The sequence below is a fragment of the Arachis stenosperma genome, chromosome 3 (genome assembly GCF_014773155.1).
Source record: "Arachis stenosperma cultivar V10309 chromosome 3, arast.V10309.gnm1.PFL2, whole genome shotgun sequence".
NCBI lineage: Eukaryota > Viridiplantae > Streptophyta > Magnoliopsida > Fabales > Fabaceae > Arachis > Arachis stenosperma.
The window spans coordinates 23,948,532-23,966,993 of record NC_080379.1 but is presented as its reverse complement, the minus strand read 5'-3'; the positions used below and the strand labels follow the sequence as shown (position 1 = coordinate 23,966,993).

The following is an 18,462-nucleotide window of genomic DNA, read 5'->3' as shown; positions in this document are numbered from 1 at the left end:
ATTCATTTTTATTTAGTTTCAAATACTTTGATTACCATATAGCATAAAGATATAAGGGTAGGAATGCAATTGCAAGACAGAAATTACGAGGCAAGTTTGATGCAAATGACGACATGGTTTAAACATGTAGTGGTAAGGCAAGGTGGTGATAGGTCATAAAATATACTGGGGTCAAAACGACGTGCTTAATATTCGTACACTAATCTCGCACTAACTCAGATTTTCAACTATTCAAATTTCAACAAAATTTATCTCTACCATTCTCAATCGTACTTCATCGATCAATTCATCCGAGGGTTCTCAACCTCATCAAATACTTTGCAAATCTTAGTAGTCATAAATTTAACATCAATAAAACTTTTCCTCATGAAACAAGATTCCACAACTCTTTGCTACGTCGTATGTTTACAAATTTTACCTTTTGTGTTCATCAAACGTGTTCTAAAGGACTAATGTGTCATTTACCAAGCCTAACAGTCGCACAAGATATCAAAACTAATCTCGAGTATACTCAGAAGGATAGTAGATCATAGAAAAGAAAGAACAGAGATAAGGACCATGTTCGCGAAAATTTGAAAGAATTGTGAAAATCACAAGTAGACAAGGATGAATAAGCAATAAAGAGTGCTGGAAAGAGAATCAACTGATAACTTTAAGGATATCTCTTGAATCGAAGGAATTTGATAAGACCAATAAGATGAAAAACAATAAAGTATGTTGAAATGAGTTCAAGCTGAGTCAAGTAAATATGAGGTTTATAAAAGAAGAATATCCAAAACTAAAGACAAAGCTCTCATAACTCGAATTTGATTTAAAAATATTCTCGAATATATTGTTCTTGAAGAATGGAAATCTTAAGGGAAGATCATTTTACGTTTTACAAAAAAATATAAGTAACAAACATCTTTCAACTGAATAATAAAAGCATGAATGTAACATGATTTCAATATAAATTCAAGTCGAAACAAACTACATAAAATTTGAAAAAAGAAAGATTAATTTGGCTAAAAGAAAAATATATTTTTCTCGTTCTTATGTTAGGCATGCATGAAAATTACGATCTTGTTGGAAGGAAACTTGAAGTAAAGTTTTGCTTATAAAAGGAAAAGAAAATGCATTATAATGGAACAGAGATGGTTGTGTCGCTCCAAAACAAATTCAAGTTACAGCAAAAAGAGGCATTGCCCAAATAAAGGAATGTAGAGTAAAAAACAACCTTACATAAAAATAAATCAAACCTTATTTAAAAAGGCTAAAACAATCCAAGAATATACTAGAAATCACACTTTATAAGGATATTCAATAATATTAAAATACATTAAGTACGTTCAAAGAGATACAAATTGCAGGAAGAGAAGAATAAATGACAAGGATAAGATTCATATGAATTCAGAAGGAGGTGTAGGATTACAACTAAGCAACAAGGTATAGACATGAAAAACATCTCAAAAAGAGCCATTTTGCATCTTAACAGGAAATATTGAATCTAGGAACTCCAAAGAAAACAAGAAAAGAATAATGGTAATTGGATCAAAACAAACTGAAACCAAATTAGAGAAGTGCAACGTTTACAAAAATATGAAGGAATGATTCTAGTCACCAACAAACTAGGATGGTTAAAAGTCGTGAAGTATGTTAGAAGAAAGAATTGAAATACAAATAGGAAAGAATTTTGATTTCAAAGAACTTCAATAGAAACCATAGAATAGAATAGGGTAATTGTTTACAAAATTCAAGAAAGTCAATTAAAAACGTAAATATTGCATCTTGTTTAAAACAAATTCAAGTCAAGCTAGATTATGCAAGATTTACGAAATAAAAATTAGTTAGGCTAAGGATAAAATATTTTACTGAAATTCTTGGTAGAAAATCAAATTGTAGTCCTAAGATGAAACTTGAATTTAAGAACTTCGGTAGAAACGATCAAGAGGAAGAACGATGCATTTATTTAAACTGGATTTGAGCTAAGTGAAAAATAATACTAGAAGTCATTGGTAGCATTAACAAAGAATGGATAATCTCAAAAGGAAACGAATTCACTTTCATGAAAGAAACATAAAATGTTTAAATAAGATTTTGCATTAAAATAACTCAAATTAAAATAAAATATGCAAATTTTATAAAATAAACTTAATTAAGCTATGAGCAAAAATATTCTTTTAAGAATCTTGAAAAATATTCAAGTAAGAGGAGAATCAAACCAGAATTACTTTGAAGACCCAAAATAAAAATTACAAGAAGGCTTTATAAGATACGATGATGTATTACGGCAAAACAAGTTCATATTTCATCGATAAATTACATCGTTTAAGTAGAAGAATACAGAACCTAAAACTGTGATGTCAAGAATCTATGGAATATGTAGGCGCAAGTTAAGAGAAGAATACGCATATGGTGCAAAGCATAGAGGCAAGATATCAAATCATAACTTAAGGAGAGAATCTAAATCAAAAAATTTTGCTAGGAACAACAAGAAGAAAGATAATATATTGATCGAAGCAAATTCCAATTAAATTAGAGTACAAAGTTCTTATAAAAGAATGTAAAATTGAGGACCATAACATCAAGAATCCAGGGGATAATCAGAAATATAATTTGACAGAGAATCAAACCGTATCTCAAGAAAGGCATTGAATCAAGGATTTTCAATGCAACTGATAAAGGTAAAACTAACACCTGTCACAGATAAGGATCACATGTCAACTAACTTCAAGAATTAATTTCTAACGCTCCCAAAACCCTCAACTCGCATTTCTATTACTCGCATATTGTCTATCATAACCCATTGGTGCTTCCATATACATAATTTACTAGTGTTAAGCCGGCCAAACTTAATACCAGGAATTATGCAATGCAAGACTAATGGCATTAATTAATAGACCGTCATGTGTATAAAACTCTAATTCTCATTATCTGAACGAGACTTATTACATGACAAACGCTCAGAGTATGCAATTGAAGCATAATCAGTCAATTCCTCAGGCTCTACAGGAAGAACCGCTCTGATACCATAATGTAACACCCTCACTACCAGAATGTCACGCTTCTGGCTGCGCCACTCTGATAGCAAGAAGTATTATGACTACTTTACATACTAAATATTAAAATAGGAACCTATGACTCAACACCGTATCGCTGATTTCTTTGAAAACCAGAAACAAATACTTTATCTTAAAAAAAAACAAGCATGCATAGATTCATATACAAGACTTCTTACATGATATCTTATAATATAATATATATAAATCATACAACTCCTATCCCTCTTGCAAAAATTGTAATAACAAAGACGAGGGAAAAAAAATAATCTAATTAATACAACATATAAAACTAAACGGAGTTTAACTCTTCTTAATGCTTCTTCATCCGGTTCCTGAAAAGGTAAAGCTGTAGGGGGTGAGAACCTAAACACACGGTCTCACCACGGAGTTTCAAAGTTGTCATAAGAAGATATTTCAATAAGAAAACTGCTTTCAAATTCAGTGATTATCATTGCCTTATGAATCCTTTTAAAATCCAATAGCTAATCGTTCAAAACCTTTTCAAAGAAACAATGTTCAATATTTTCAGAAATCCAAGGTCTTTCTTTTCTCATAAGCAAATCTCAATCAGAAACCAACCACCCAATCAAACCACACAATCATTAATTCAGCACCAAAGTCCATTCTCAAATTAACACGCAAGGACAAACACAGGCAAGATAGACAAGTAAAGCACAAGTAGGAAGCAGTTACAGTAAATAGTTCAAGTAGCAGTTAGGAACAGTTTAGCAATTAGGCAAACCAAAACAAGTTCAAACCCAAGCAAAGCATACAAATGCATATGATGCATGCCCGTCCTATGGCTGATGAGGCTCATCTGTCGGTTATCCAGCCAACCCAACAAGTCTGAATTGTCCTTAGACTGTCCCCCGACATGCATCCCCAAGAGTCTATGCATAGCTTTTTCTCAAATAATCAATATTGCTCAATGGGGGTAACATTCCCAGGAATTTATATAGTGCCCGGTCATACTTACGTCATAGGGTCAACAAAGTGTCGAGTTTTCAACCTAGTACACATGGTGGCAAGCTACGGTACTTAATCCAGGGAACCTCGTATCTCAGATATTTCAAATTCATAAGCCACATATCTCAACATTCTCAACATCATAATCATTCATCAATCCAAACCTCATTTCCAAATTCATTAAAAACCATATTTCAAAGAAAATCATCATCAATCCTTTTCCATTCCGTTCATTAACAATCTCAATTCCAAAACATAATTCTTTTTTTGATAAATAGATTATTCTTAAAATATATAATGTTTAAAAACAAATCTTTTTAGTTAATTACTTTAAATAAAACTTCCAATTTTATAAAATTTTGACAGCATCTCCTCTAAAACTCGGACTTTGCCACCCTATTCGGGTCCCATCCAAACATTTCTCAAACCTTTTTCCAAACCTCAATCATTTTCCAAGATTCAGCTAGTTCCAATATCAAATTATTTTCAAAGCGAATCAGTGCCCATAATAAATCTCTTTTTAAAATCAAACCAGCTCAAATACTAAATCATTTATAAAGTCACTAACTCAAAATTAAACCATTTCCAAAGTTAATCCAGTTTCATATTCCAAATCATTTCCAAAGCCAATTCCTTTACATTATCGAAAATAGCTTCAAAACCAAGAAAAGCCATTTTTCATAATAATCAACTAAATAACCTTTCAAACTAATTTCTTTTCGGCAATCACAAAACTACTCAAGCAATCAAGCAATCAGTCATTCAGTCCAGCAAACAACCACATTTAGAAGACAATCATAATCACAGACATATGTTCTCTCACATTAATATCTAGTTATCACAACTATGTAATATAAATTAGATTTTAAGAAAAATCCCTACCTCAATTATTCGCAATCTGCATAATTAAATGCGTTGAATCCCTTTTTTTCCCTGGCTCATCACAGCGGCAACCACAACTGTAGTTCCAAACCACTTTTGCAGCAACCATAGTTACTCTAATCGCAATAAGAAATAACCGAAACTCAATTAAATAGCAAATAACATCGCAAAATCCTCAATAAACTATAATGAATCGCTAACAGCGAGAATTCCAAGACAAGAAAAAATCACCGAATCAAGAGGAAAATAAAAGTTGGAGCTGTTACAAATCCAATGGCCAACACCGGCAAGAACGGTACTTGACAGAAATAATGGAAAGTGAAGGTGATGCAGAATAGCTATGGTGGTTAATCCAATCAGCACCGAGAGCGGCGTCAATAATTCTAGCAACAGTGACCATGGTTACAGCAAAATAGAGAATTTAAACTCTATAGAATCGAAAACAGAAATAAATTCAATGGAATTGAAAACAAAGACCGTTTATTACGATAAAAGAACGAAACAACAGCAATAGGAGAGGCAACCCCCTTCTCTCCAGTCCGTGATTCCGGCGATCAGAGGCACGGCGGTTGTTCCCTAGTGACAATCGACGGCGGCGGCTGAAGCTTCTTCGACGGTGACTAAAACCAACACGCAGAGACAATAAGGTTTTTGGAATCTTAAACAAAGGTAAACCAAACTCAAAAACCCTTACCGATGGTGAATCTCAGTGGCGGCAGTGGCGCTTCTCGGCGGCAGAGGTGCGGTAGTGGCTGAGCACGGATCTTCCCTTTCTCTCCTATGCTCCCGAGCTCTCTCTCTCTCTCTCTCTCTCTCTCTCTCTCTCTCTCTCTCTCTCTCTCTCTCTCTCTCTCTCTCTCTCTCACTCTTCATGAACGGCAACGGCGCGGGCTGGAGGTGACAGCGCAAACGGCAGCAATGGGACTGGAAGCTTTTGCGACGCAGCGGCGGCAAGCCCAGTCACGGCGTCATCCCTTCCTTTTCTCCCTGTCGCTCCCCTTCTCCTTCTCTTGTGCGTGACGACGACACGGCTGCGATGGCAAGGACGACACTGAGCGCGGCACGGTAGCGAGCGGGACACGATCCTGAGCAGCGGCGGCGGCTCCTCTCCGGCGCTCTCTTCCTCCCTGATTTTCCCCTTCACCGTTTCCCTTTTTCTTGCCTTCGTTTCTTTCTTTCTTTCTGTCTTTCTCTTTTTTTTTCTGAAGGATGGAACTGAGTTTGGGTTAGGGAGGGGGGGTGGTTAGGTTAGATGAGTGGCGGTGGTTAGGTTAGATCAGGAGGGGGTTATAGTTTAATTTGATTAAAATTAGGGTGTTATTTGGGAATTTAGAATTAAGATAAAATTCATATAAGTAATATAATAATTTTATAAAATTAAGAATAATAGGATAATTGAAAACCTATTTTAATCCAACACTAATATTTATTAAAAATATTATTTAATTATCAATTTACAAATTATTCTCAAATAAATAATTCTAATTCGATAACTATAGATAATATAATTAATTTTCTTTATTCATAAAAATTAAAGTATTAATTTTTAGAATCACAATTATTTAAATCAAATTATATAAATTCTTATTATTTTACGATTTCTAAACTTTATAATTTAAATATGCAAATTACCCAATAATTATAAAATTAGATAAAATTTCTAATTTAATTATCAAAAATTGATTTAATTAGTTTTAATAAAATAATTTCTGAAATTAAAATCTTTAATAAATAAATAAATTGAAATTAGTTCACAATAAGATTTTTCAAAAATTCTGAGTCTTACATTGGCCAAATTAAGTGCTTTCCCTTCGTAAAGCAGAGCAGCCAAGGGAAGAAAGAACTTTTACATCTGAACACTTCAAGAATAGAAAATGATTGCATTCAGCCAATAAAACAAGAAGGCTACATGCTCATTATCTGTAACATCAGTGCCTTCTTCACCCATGTTATGAGCAATGAAATTACTATAAGAATTGGTTAAGATAACATTGTATTGGTGCTCAGGCTGCATGTCAAGAATACAATCTGGCGAACTTATCAGAAACCCTGTGATAGCGGCTATGTCTAAAAGACATACTGATCATTCCACAAGGGAGGTGAAAATTGTTGGTTGTCCTGTTCCAAAAGCAAGTCACAGCTCCAATCATCTAAGGGAGCGTTGCAAGTGAGAAATGGAAAAGCCTTAGTAGTTCCTGTATCCCAAAAGCCCCCCAATCAACATTTTTTGTGGGTGCAAGGCGCTGATACCAGGTTGTGAAGTCGAATCCTCGAGGATTAATCTTTGGATTATTCTTGAAAGGTTTTTGATTAATGAAGAAAGAAATGTTGAGGGCCTGGTTAATCAACAAATCTTTCACCTCAGCACTAGGGAAGAAAGGAAGTTTCTTGTTCGCCCTCTCTAGGGATTCCACCGGTCCGAGAAAACAATGAGTATCTGCACCCACTGTGAAAGGGATCAAGATCCTAGTATCATTAACTTGAAGTTGAGGATCATCAATGACTTCATCATTGATTTGATTCAGTATACGAAGGGATGGTGGAGCTGGTGGTGCTACTGCAGGACTTTTACCTTTGTCTTGAGTAGCAACATGAGAGGAAGAAGTGGCCATGGCAAAACAAGGAAAAAGGAAGTTTTTGAAAAGTTGAAGGTTACGTGAGAGAGCTTGAGACAAGAGAAATTTAAAGAGCAAGGGTTCGAAAAAAGTTGAATAAAGGTGAATGTTGAATTTAAAAGGATTACTGTAGCTGTTATTACAGAAGGAATGCGAAAAGAGGTAACTTCGCAAAGAAGGTGAAGTGGAAAAAAGAGAAAGCACAAGTCTCGGAAAATGTGTCGAGTGGATCAGTATTAATGGGAAGTTAAATAGTAATTATTACTGATTTAAAAATTGGTTTGAATTTGAATTAAGTGTTTCATCTTCCAATAGTGTTGTCGAAGGCAAACACATTAATCCAAGGGAGCAATTTGTTGATCAAAAAAATATTTTTCAATAAAGGCAAATGGTTCGAAGTAGTAAAGAGGTCAAAGACATAAACAGTTTTCGAAAAGATACACATGCAAGCATTAGACGGAGGTATTCGACACGGATTTGATCTCAAGTCCCTTATTAAATCGAACAAGTCTAATCGAATAAGATACTCGAGTCAGGTAATCGAATAAGTTATTCGAATAAGTGGATCGAGCTGTTATGGTAGTGGAGAAGTTAAAGGCTTTTATCACGCGAGAAAATCATGGGTAACGTTTATAGGCAAGGAGGCGGGAACAATTACCAAGGGATATGCATTTAAGGCTATGATTTTATAATTAATTGTAGTTAATTGTCAGTTACCAAATGTAGATTATAAATAGTAGAAAGTTTTAAGGAACAAGGGTTGGAACTTTATCTCAAAAAAACACTCAAGTACACTCACATTTCCAGAGAATTCTTGACTCTGCGATCGAGTCACTGTTCTGTAGGGTTCCTTCCACATTTTCTTCTTTCAATTTATTTTCTTGTAAACTTTATCTTTCAAGCAAGTTTATCTTTCAAGTGTTCTTCACTTTCAATATCCAATTTACATTTCTGCACTTTTAATTCTCATGTCAAAGCCCCTTGACCCAGTCAAAGGCGTTTTATTGCTTTTCTTTTAAGTTTCAATGCAAACTTTTCCGTTTTCAATATATTTTCTTTTTGAAAACTTTATTCATTCGTTTCTTTTATCGATTTTCATATTTTATTTTATCTTTTATATCAAACGCCATCTAATCAAAGACACTTTGATGCACTTTTAGAAAACTGGTATTTGCAAAGAGGAGTAGGTTTCGCTCCCAGATCACTAGATATCGAACCACCATCGATTTGCTAAAAATCGACATAACAAGGAGAAGTTTAGGTGGAAGGTTAAAAACTCTAACTAGATCATAAGACTTTTCTTGTAAATTATTCAAGATGTTAATCTCTTGAGAAATATTCTAATCGGATCCTTCGATTTATTTTATAATAAAATAAAAAATTTACTTTAACACAAATCGAACCATACGATTTATGCACCATAAAATATGATTATTAAATTTTTTTACAAATTTTATTATTTGTCAAACTTTTTTTTATTCAATTTATCAATTAAAATAAAAAAAAATAAAATCTATAGTAAAAAGATACACCAACTAACCATTCACTGGATTATATACAAAAATGGATCTTTTCGATTATTTTCTTCGATTATTTAGTAAAATATGATCTCTTATCTTATATTTTTTAAGTGGAACAAAAAAATTTATGAAAAAAATATTAAATAATAAAAAATTATTCTTTTATCAAACAATTGATGAAAAAATTGAATATACAAACTTTTACCATTTCTAAAAAATTTAGCCGCATCTAACACCTATTTCTCTTTTTTTTTTTTTTTTAAGTAGAAGGCTTAAAGCCCAAAGAAAACCAACCCGGCCGGCAGAGTCACGCAGTAAGACAGTAAGTCAGTAACTCGGACGACAGAAGCGCCGGTGGATCGTCCCAAACAGTGAAATCTGCAAAAAGAGTGTCCCTTTCTCAAGGTATGGCGGAACAGCCCCTCCAACCCTCTTTTCCCCTCTGCTCATTAATTCGGTTTAGGAGTAAACCATGGCGATAATTCTATGCAGGTGGGAAGGTCCTTTTTGTAATTTTAACATACACCTCTCCGTTCCTCAGATTCAGAATGCCTCTCCAATCTCTCTATTCTTTTCTTATCCCTAATTCTCTTGCAGGATACTTGAAGAAGGAATCTTTCAGATTCTGTTGTTATTTAATAAACACAGGTTTGGTTGGCTTCCTCGTGAATCATGGCGAACGCGGCGATTATCGCCGAGCTTAACAGGAACACTGAAAACCGTGCGAAGTTAATTGAAGAAATTGTGAAGTTGGAGAGAAAGATCTTTCCCAAACACGAATCATACGCCGCATTTTTCGACAACGAACTCAAAAGGAAGAACGCTGGACTTCTCTACCTCCACGCTGATGGTGAACTTGTTGGCTATGTCATGTATTCTTGGCCTTCTTCCCTCTACGCCTCCATCACCAAGCTCGCAGGTTCCAATACCTCCACTTCTCTTTGTTACTTTGGTTGAAATCCAATTAGGTGAAATCAAATTGCTTTGTGTTGTTCTGAAATTGAAGCTTGTGTTGTGTCCTATAAGGTGTTTGATGAAATTCTCCAATGAAAAATGGGAAAGCTCTTATTTTACGCTTGGGGAAATGAGAATGTAAGGTGTATTCATGCTAGTTTGGTTATATAGAATAAAATATTTAACAGGGGATAAATTTGGAATATTAGGAAAAGGAGTGAGAGTAAATTGGAACTACAATTTCTTTTACCAGCTCAATCCATCTCAGTCCTTCTCATGGTGGACAGTTTTTGTATCTCTTCTGTCATAGGAAAGTAGGAAACAAATCTTTTTGCCCCTCTATGTCACTGATCCACTTGTTTTCTGGGACTGGGAGACTGAAGCTGAGTATTGTCTTTGGTGATCAGAAACTCAAACTAAAATTTCAGTTTTAGAATATAAAGTTTTAGTGGCTTCAATATTTCTAGACTTCTAGACACAGGGGACCAATTTTCTAGGAACCGAGACTAAACCTTTAATATTTTTTTCAAAAAATACTCTCACTTAAATTTTTAAATTTCAAATCTACTCCTCAATCTCCATGTTTATCTTAAACCAAACATGATAATGAGACATAACTCAGTCCAATATATTTTACGCCAAACACAATCTAGAGACTTAATTTAGTTTCTGTCTCTCAGTTTCAGTTTCCTTTCTAAATACAGCCTAAGTGTCCTATTATAATAACCAAACAGAGCCTTATTATCAATTTGTTGAAATGATAAAAGTTCTTGAGAGTATTAAAATTAAATTAGTTAAATATTGAGTAAATGTGCATTTCAATTCCTAAAATTGAATATCTGGGTCTGTTTAATTTAATCTTTGAAATTTGAAAATTAACACTGGCCTTTTTAGTATATATTCAAAAATTTCAAGAACTAATTCAAACTTATGCTTCATTTATGTCAACTTAAATGTCACATGTAATGTTAACATATGAGTTAGACATATGAATGAAATAGACAACATAATGAAGAAAACGGAACTAATGTAACTTATGTATGCAACTTCAGAGACTATATATATAATTTTAGGGTGTATGTGTACTGAATATTTCATGAACTAAATATAACATGTTCTTTTGAATATTAAAGCATGAATAAGGTATATCCTTCATGCTTTCTTCCTTTGTATTTCTGTTAGAAGAATGCAAGTGAAAAGATTGTTTTTAAATGGTTTTAAAACAGAATTTTGCTAAGTTTTTTAATCAACATTTTGAATTGTTAGGTGAAGATATAAATGATTCTTTTTATCAGTAAAAACATCATTACTTTTGGGTTTATTCACCATGTGGAGGGTATGGTTTGGTTTTGTTAGTGAAAGAGCAATGGAGGAAGCAAGGCCACGGCGAGGCACTGCTGAAAGCAGCGATTCAGAAATGCAAGACCAGGAAGGTTTCGCGCATAATGCTTCATGTGGATCCCTCCAGGACACCAGCAGTGAGCCTTTACAAGAAACATGGTTTTCAAGTTGATCGCTTGATTGAAGGTTACTACTCCTTGGAAAGACATGCATATGTAATGTACTTGGAACTTGATTCAAATTGAAGTAGAAATTCATAAAAGGATCTTTTGTTTGTTTTGCCTCAATGTGAAACAAAGATCAATTCTGTAACATTATTGATTATATAGGCTTGAAGGTTATGATAAACAAGCAATTCTAATTTACTTTATTCTTTTTGGGGTAACATACATTCATATTTCATAGACAAGCATTTGTGCCTACTTTTGTATTCCAAGGTAAGGGGAAATGATTTTTGTGTATTGAGGACCAGCAACCGTCTTTCTATGGATCTTTAAGGTTCAATTATCTCCTCTTATTTTTTCTTTTGATTATCAACAAACCAGAATCATATCATGATTACTACAAAACTAGAAAAACTAGACAAATTTCTGTGATATTCAACTAAAGATGTGTTATTTGAATAAAAATTCGTTATAGTTCCAGATTTTGGCAACTTTTCATTTGTATTGTTGTACATGTAGCTCGACTCTGTTTTTTTTAGTAGGACTACACATGGATCGGATAATATCCGCATATCCGCGGTAATTATCCGCATCCGATCCGAATTTTGCGGATATTATTTGATCCGCAAAGCCATTGGATCGGATCCGCAAATTCGCACATTACATATAAATAGTATAGTTTAAGAAAGTAAATCCTAATGTCATATGAATTTTAGTGTTATTTTATGATATTTTGTTTTTAATTTTTTATGTTGTACTTCAACTTAGAATAATTAAACATAAATCTTGTGTTATTATTTTGTTTTGTTATTCAAGAGAACTATTATTGATAATATTTTATGAATAAATAAGTTTAAACAGATAAAAAATGAATTTTTTAGACATTTTTTTGTAAAAAGAGCCAAATAGAATCTTAAAATAGTTTTTTTTTTTGAATTATGTGGATATACCCGATATCCGATCCGAAAATCGGATCCGGCCTAAAAAAATGCGGATATTGTATCCGATCCGATCTAATCCGTGTGCATCCCTATTTTTTAGTTCATTGGTGTAAATTCCAATATATTCGATACTTGAAAGTCTACCACTAGTTCTACATACATATTGTCTTTTAAAAATAACACACAAAATATGATATTTAAGTTATCTAAATAACTATCACTTGTTTTTGCATGCATAATATCTTCTCAGAAAACTCCACGTCTCTTCCAATTATCCATCTTCGAGCCCCAATAGATTTGACCAAATTGTCGATGGCTCTATTGACTTTAGTGAAAAAACTTAGGAGCATTTTTATTTGGTCAACCAAACAGCTTTTTCAATTTTCTCTCATTGCACTCAAGTTCATCAGCAGTCATTGTTAATATTCCGTTACCGCTGTGCTCCAAGAACAATTATAGTCTTCGTGACGAGTTGAGTAAAAAGTTTGGTTTAACATAATAATAAGATGCTTTCTTTAATGAGTGAGTGGGATGGCAAGGTGTATTATTAAATAATGTACGTTATGCTTATGTATATAAACATCATATACTTCATGCTGGTTACTCATAAAAAGGGGTTTTGCTACCATGTAGATTCTAAATTCTATCTACAGGTGTAGAAGACATGTGTCAGCCGTCTAACAATGTACATTGTGACACATGTAGGATCTTAGTATATGGCACGTATTTTAAAAAGCATGTGTATAAGAGAATAGGGTCTGAATCTCTGCAGAACATGCACAGATTGACTAGGATCATTAGTGGAGTTAGTAGGTTTGTTTAATGTTTAAGGTTAGTTTATTAAATAAGTATTATGTTAATCTTTTAAGAAATATTGAAATATTTTATTATTGGTAACATTTAATGCTTTTCGTATAATAATACACACTTGATGAAAGAAAATAAAATTGTGTTAACAAATTTTAAAATAATATACTTGTCATATATTTTAACCAAAAAGAGTTAAATTTATTGATAATAATAATAATAATAATAAGAAGTATCAATGATGTAAGTAAAAATAAATAATCAATATAAAATTAGTTAAACTAGTAAATTTATATTTATTTTTTTTGTATAAAAACGGGACTTAATTAGAGTTTGGAAAAAAATTAGATATAAACTATGCCGAATAAAATAATTTATTTTTTATCATCATTTAAAATGCTATCTAATTCTAGAAAGGTAAATCTCAAAATACAAAATCATTCTCTAACGGCAAGTGTTTGAAATGTTGACTATATATATAGGGTGGATAGTCTATGTTAAGACACAGAAAATACTAGGTATTTGATGAAAAAAAGAGTAGAAGTATTTGAAATGTTGAATATATATGTACGTGGAAAGGTAAATATTTTTATAATGATATTTTTATATAAAAATAACATTATAGATTATTAAATGAATTAATATATTTGATTAAATATATTTAATTAATTATCTAATAATTTATAATGTCATTTTTATATAAAAATGTCATCATGTGAATATTATTCGGATAAAAATTTATGTTTAAAATTGCTTATCCTTTAAACACGGTTACATCAGTGTATATTATTTAAAAAATGTTATTTGTATATTAAAATTAGTCACTAATGTATATATATATATATATATATATATATATGATTTAATTTATTTTTAATATATATTTTATACTAGTGATTGATTTTAGTGTACACGTAACATAATTCATATTATTTTGATCGCTATTGCTGCTGTGTGGATTGAAATATAGTCACAACATTATATACCATATATAAAGTGCATTATTTCCATAAGTTTTTCGTAAGATAATTATATCAAAAAGAAAAACGAAAAATAGGATTGTTCACCCCCCCCCCCCCCCCAAAAAAAACGGAGTTAATTTGATTTTCGGCCAAAAAAACTTACTGTTAGAGAAAAATTGTGTTTTGAAATTTATCTCTTAAGAATTAGATAGCATTTTAAATGATGATAAAAAATAAATTATCTTATTTTAAAATATATGACAAGTATATTATTTTAAAATTTGTTAATAAAATTTTATTTTCTTTCATCAAGTATGTATTATTATACTAAAAGCATTCATTGTTATCAATAATAAATATTTTAGTATTTTTTAAAAGATTAACATAATACTTATTTAATAAACTAACCCTAAATATTAAACAAGTCTACTAACTTCACTAATGATCCCAGTCAACCTGCTATATTGTTAGACGACTAACACATGTCTTCAACATCTGTAGATGGAATATAGAATCTACATAGTAGTAAAACCCAAAAGATTAACAAATCTAAAACCAAGTAAAGAGTGTAGCATTTTTTTTATTTTTGGGTCATAACGTTGTAGCATGAAAATTAAAAAATGATGGTCCAAGATTGCTAGGCCCACCAGGCCATATTGGGCCAGAGGAGCTTCGGCCTGTGATTCCTCCACTGTTGGGAGCAGGAGGTGGTCGCTGCTCTGTTAAACCAGCCTCGCGCATTGCCCTCCGTTACAGGAGCCGAGTAGCTTGAGCCTTCGCCCAGACTACCGGGCCCAACTCTCAACTTGGAGTGGGCAGGCCAACAATTTGCCCTAGCAAGCCCAACCTCGCAGGCCAGAAGCACTTGTTCCATCACCTTAATTGCCCCCACATGGGTCACAAGCTATCGTTACACAGCTCGGCGAACAGAAAACCACAGTCAGAGGCTTATAAGGATTTTCCTTTTCTTATATCTATCCGATGTGAGACTATAGTGGGTATAAATCTTTGGATTCTCAATTCAAGGAAAACAATTTTGAATCCTTGCAGACCTGAAACTTATACTATAACTCAACTTTAAAATACCAAATAATACTTAGAGAGACAGATTGTAATATACATATTTTATAATTAATTGCAAGTGTAAAATTTACAGTACATTAAAAAGACAGACCAAAAGAAAAAATATAAAGCTTGAAACTATCTTCCTGACTAAGATAAGATTAGCATTGCCAATTTTCATTTTCATCCTAAAATAAATGCTGAGACTTATCACTTCCGAATGCCAAAAATCCAATAGAGGCTAGCCATGGCCTCTATAAATGCAAAATGTTTACTCATATTACTGATTATAAATTTACCTTACCCAAGATATCCTTAAATGTAGTATAACTGTGTGTTCCAATGCAAAAACAAGTCCCCAAAGAACTGTAATAAGAGACAGCAGCTTGCTCCTCATTTTCCCTTCATTTCTTCAAAACCACCACCTTCAAATTCAAATTCAAGTAGACTGAACAAGAAAAAAAAAAGGATATTTTGAAATGAAGTTTTTAATAGAACTTAATCAAATTGGTATGACCCTATATAAATAAGTTTACTTTTTAAACCTTGTAAATTTACATGCCACTATAGCAAAGCATTAATATGTTAATGCAGACAAAGGCATTTCAGTTGACACGAACCGAGACAAAGGCATGATTGAAATTTCAGTGTCTTTACTACTGTTTGATATACTAGGGTGTTTCCCGCGGGAATGCAAATCTGTTTTATCTTTTGGTTCCTTAATCTATAGCAAAGGATTTTATATATGAATAGTAAAGTTTTTTGCATGTTACACAGATTGAATAACTAATTTCCTTTTATTATATTGATTTTTTTTAAATTGTTAGTAAAGAGCTCGACCCTATATAAAACGATGACATGATTATCCTCTTCGACAACGCAAGTAATAACACAAAACAATAACCCGAACACAACAAAATAACCGCACTCATCATACATCTCTCTTCATCACCAAATTCTCACCCCACAGCTCATAGGGAAATTATTACGTAAAAGAGAGCAAGATATAGATGATATAGCTACTATTTCTCCTTGTAGTTTTGTAAGTGTTATCATGTCCAAGCCAATGCATTATGCAAGTTCATATTAGCTATCATTCACTTATAAAATACTTTACATAGAAAATTTCTCAAATAAACAGAAAATTATACGACACACATTACACTCGAAAGCATAAAATTATATAGATAGAAGCCAATGTAGAATAATAAGAGAAACTACCATCAACTAACAATTATAAAAGAATAAGACATAACTTCGGGTAGTAAAAAAGGCATATCATCCAGCAGCTCCTTCTATGAATATTGTAGCTATTAGCAAAGAGAATAGAAGGAGAACTTGAGATGACATCAAAATGGAGAATCTATTCATTCAATAAAACAATGGCCTTCACATTCAACATGATTCAACAGACTCTGCATGGCTTGTTGTTTAAATGAAATTGATTGAAAATGAAGGGATGAAAATAATCTAGTGCTTTTGGTTTGTACATACATGGATTTATTTGTAGCCATCCCTTCATCATGGAAAACAAAAGTCAAAGAATTGTCCTCAACCTTCTATTGCTTTTATAAGTCCAATAACATATGTTACATGATTCTTGACCGCAAGCATAATGTACATATTAGTATATCTAAATACCTAAACTTCCAAGTTACCATTTGGTTGTTCATGTCTTCAGGACTAAATTCAGTTTAATTTAAAATGATTCAACTTCAGAATAGTAGTAGTACTACTTAGCACAATCAAGCAATAAAACTCAACACACTTCCAAAGAGCATAAAACTTTTTTAAAGAACCAAGAGTACAATAAATAAACACTTCCATGATGAAGCAAGATAAGCAAAAAAAAATATTTATCTAAGACACTTCAATAAAATGAGGGATAAAAAATAGTTGTGTTGGATAAATTTGAGTATTTTATTTAAAAACCCATAAAGCATTTTATCTGTGATCCTAAGTGTTAATTGTACAGAGTAATCTTTATTTTAACTATTAGCAAAACAACATGAAAATTGAGTTGAAGCCTTTCTCAATATAAAATGCTTGAATGGAAGATCAGCTAGCATATGAGATAATTCTACTAAGCACAAACAAAATAGCTGCAATGCATATTTATTTATTTATCCCAACAATAAGTTTAAATAGAAACTAAGAATCGAACCGAGTGGAGGAACACGTACTCAAGGAGCTTGTTGCAGGTACTGACACTAATTGTGGCTGCAAGATGCCATGCAGCGTGAATGTATGGAGTTTTATCAAATAAATCGTCCGCTACTAAGAGCATTCTATCCACCAATGACATCTTATGCACCATAGAGGCCATCCTCAAATCTGGATCTTTCAGTGCCCTTTTTGCAAATACTTTTCCTAGTCAAGAAGACATGCTTAAAAGTAATTTTTAGCTTACTTTTAAAACAACTAAAATGGCTATTTTGTCAACCTTATCATCTAAATACCACAACAATTATAGCATTAAGAGTTTGCATTAGAAGTTGATCTAAAAAGTGGTCAACTCATAGAAAGCAACACCACATCAGGCAACAAAGAAAAAATGGAAAATTTAAAAAACATGGAGCACGTATCTAGATAGCGCCACTATTGCATAAACACGGTGAATGCATTATTGATGGTTTTGGATTATATCCCGAATAATTCTGCCAAAATAAAGTAGAATATTAATAAATTAGAGACATGAAAAACAATTGTAATCACAATCCAACACTATAATCAAGAGACAGGAATAGAAAATAGTAACCTTTTCCAACATAGAGAACCCAGATGAAGATGACAGCGGAGATGGCACGGAGAAAAAGCATTCCCCGAGCTTCCTGAAGTGGTCAAAACAGTTCAAAATTAAAAATCGAAAGCATAAATGTGATAAGTAAATTCTAAAATCAACTGGGTGTGAAGATGAAATACTTAACTCTTTAGGGTTTTCTCTCCGGCGGTGACCACGGGGAATAGCAGGCGGTTGCTCTGTTTCGTGTCTCCCTCTCTACTTTTCTTCTTCCATTTTTTTCCTCTCCCCTCTTTCCAATAAATTTCTTCTTCGGTGGCGATCCAGCAGCTGCGACATTCTCTGCGATGGCTTCCAATTTTTCCTCCGCCGGAGAGTATTGAAGATGGAGATGTTATCAGGAAGATTCAAGAGCTTTTGCTTTTCATTCAAGATCTCACCAGTGAAGCCAATGGTGCTGGTCTACC

The 18,462-nt window shown here is 32.8% G+C and overlaps 1 protein-coding gene and 1 long non-coding RNA gene across 4 annotated transcripts; one reads left to right on the top strand and one right to left on the bottom strand.

Annotated features, from left to right (window-relative positions):
* Positions 1-9,259: 9,259 nt before the first annotated feature.
* On the top strand, positions 9,260-11,850 carry LOC130968104 (uncharacterized). 3 transcript variants are annotated; one of them, XM_057893186.1, is made up of 3 exons: positions 9,260-9,429; positions 9,622-9,943; positions 11,335-11,850. In XM_057893186.1, exons 2-3 carry the CDS (start codon positions 9,697-9,699, stop codon positions 11,562-11,564), a joined length of 477 nt encoding a protein of 158 aa, XP_057749169.1. In that variant the 5' UTR covers positions 9,260-9,429; positions 9,622-9,696; the 3' UTR covers positions 11,565-11,850. The 3 variants fall into 3 exon arrangements, with proteins under 3 accessions (XP_057749169.1, XP_057749168.1, XP_057749170.1); XM_057893185.1 differs by having other exon boundaries at positions 9,318-9,516; positions 11,335-11,849; XM_057893187.1 differs by having other exon boundaries at positions 9,335-9,429; positions 9,517-9,943.
* A 3,582-nt stretch (positions 11,851-15,432) lies between these two features.
* LOC130965432 (uncharacterized) lies at positions 15,433-18,461 on the bottom strand. The gene is made up of 4 exons (XR_009081223.1): positions 18,183-18,461; positions 18,014-18,086; positions 17,439-17,912; positions 15,433-15,703 (listed from the first exon to the last, which is right to left on the bottom strand). It is a non-coding gene; the product is annotated as an uncharacterized LOC130965432 (long non-coding RNA).
* Between the last annotated feature and the right edge of the window lies 1 nt (position 18,462).

Excerpts from the sequence above, each read along its gene's own strand:
- LOC130968104 (XM_057893186.1), top strand. The coding sequence starts at position 9,697 with ATGGCGAACGCGGCGATTATCGCCGAGCTTAACAGGAACACTGAAAAC. Across the intron at positions 9,944-11,334 it reads CTCCATCACCAAGCTCGCAG|TGAAAGAGCAATGGAGGAAG; the intron begins GTTCCAATACCT and ends TGGTTTTGTTAG.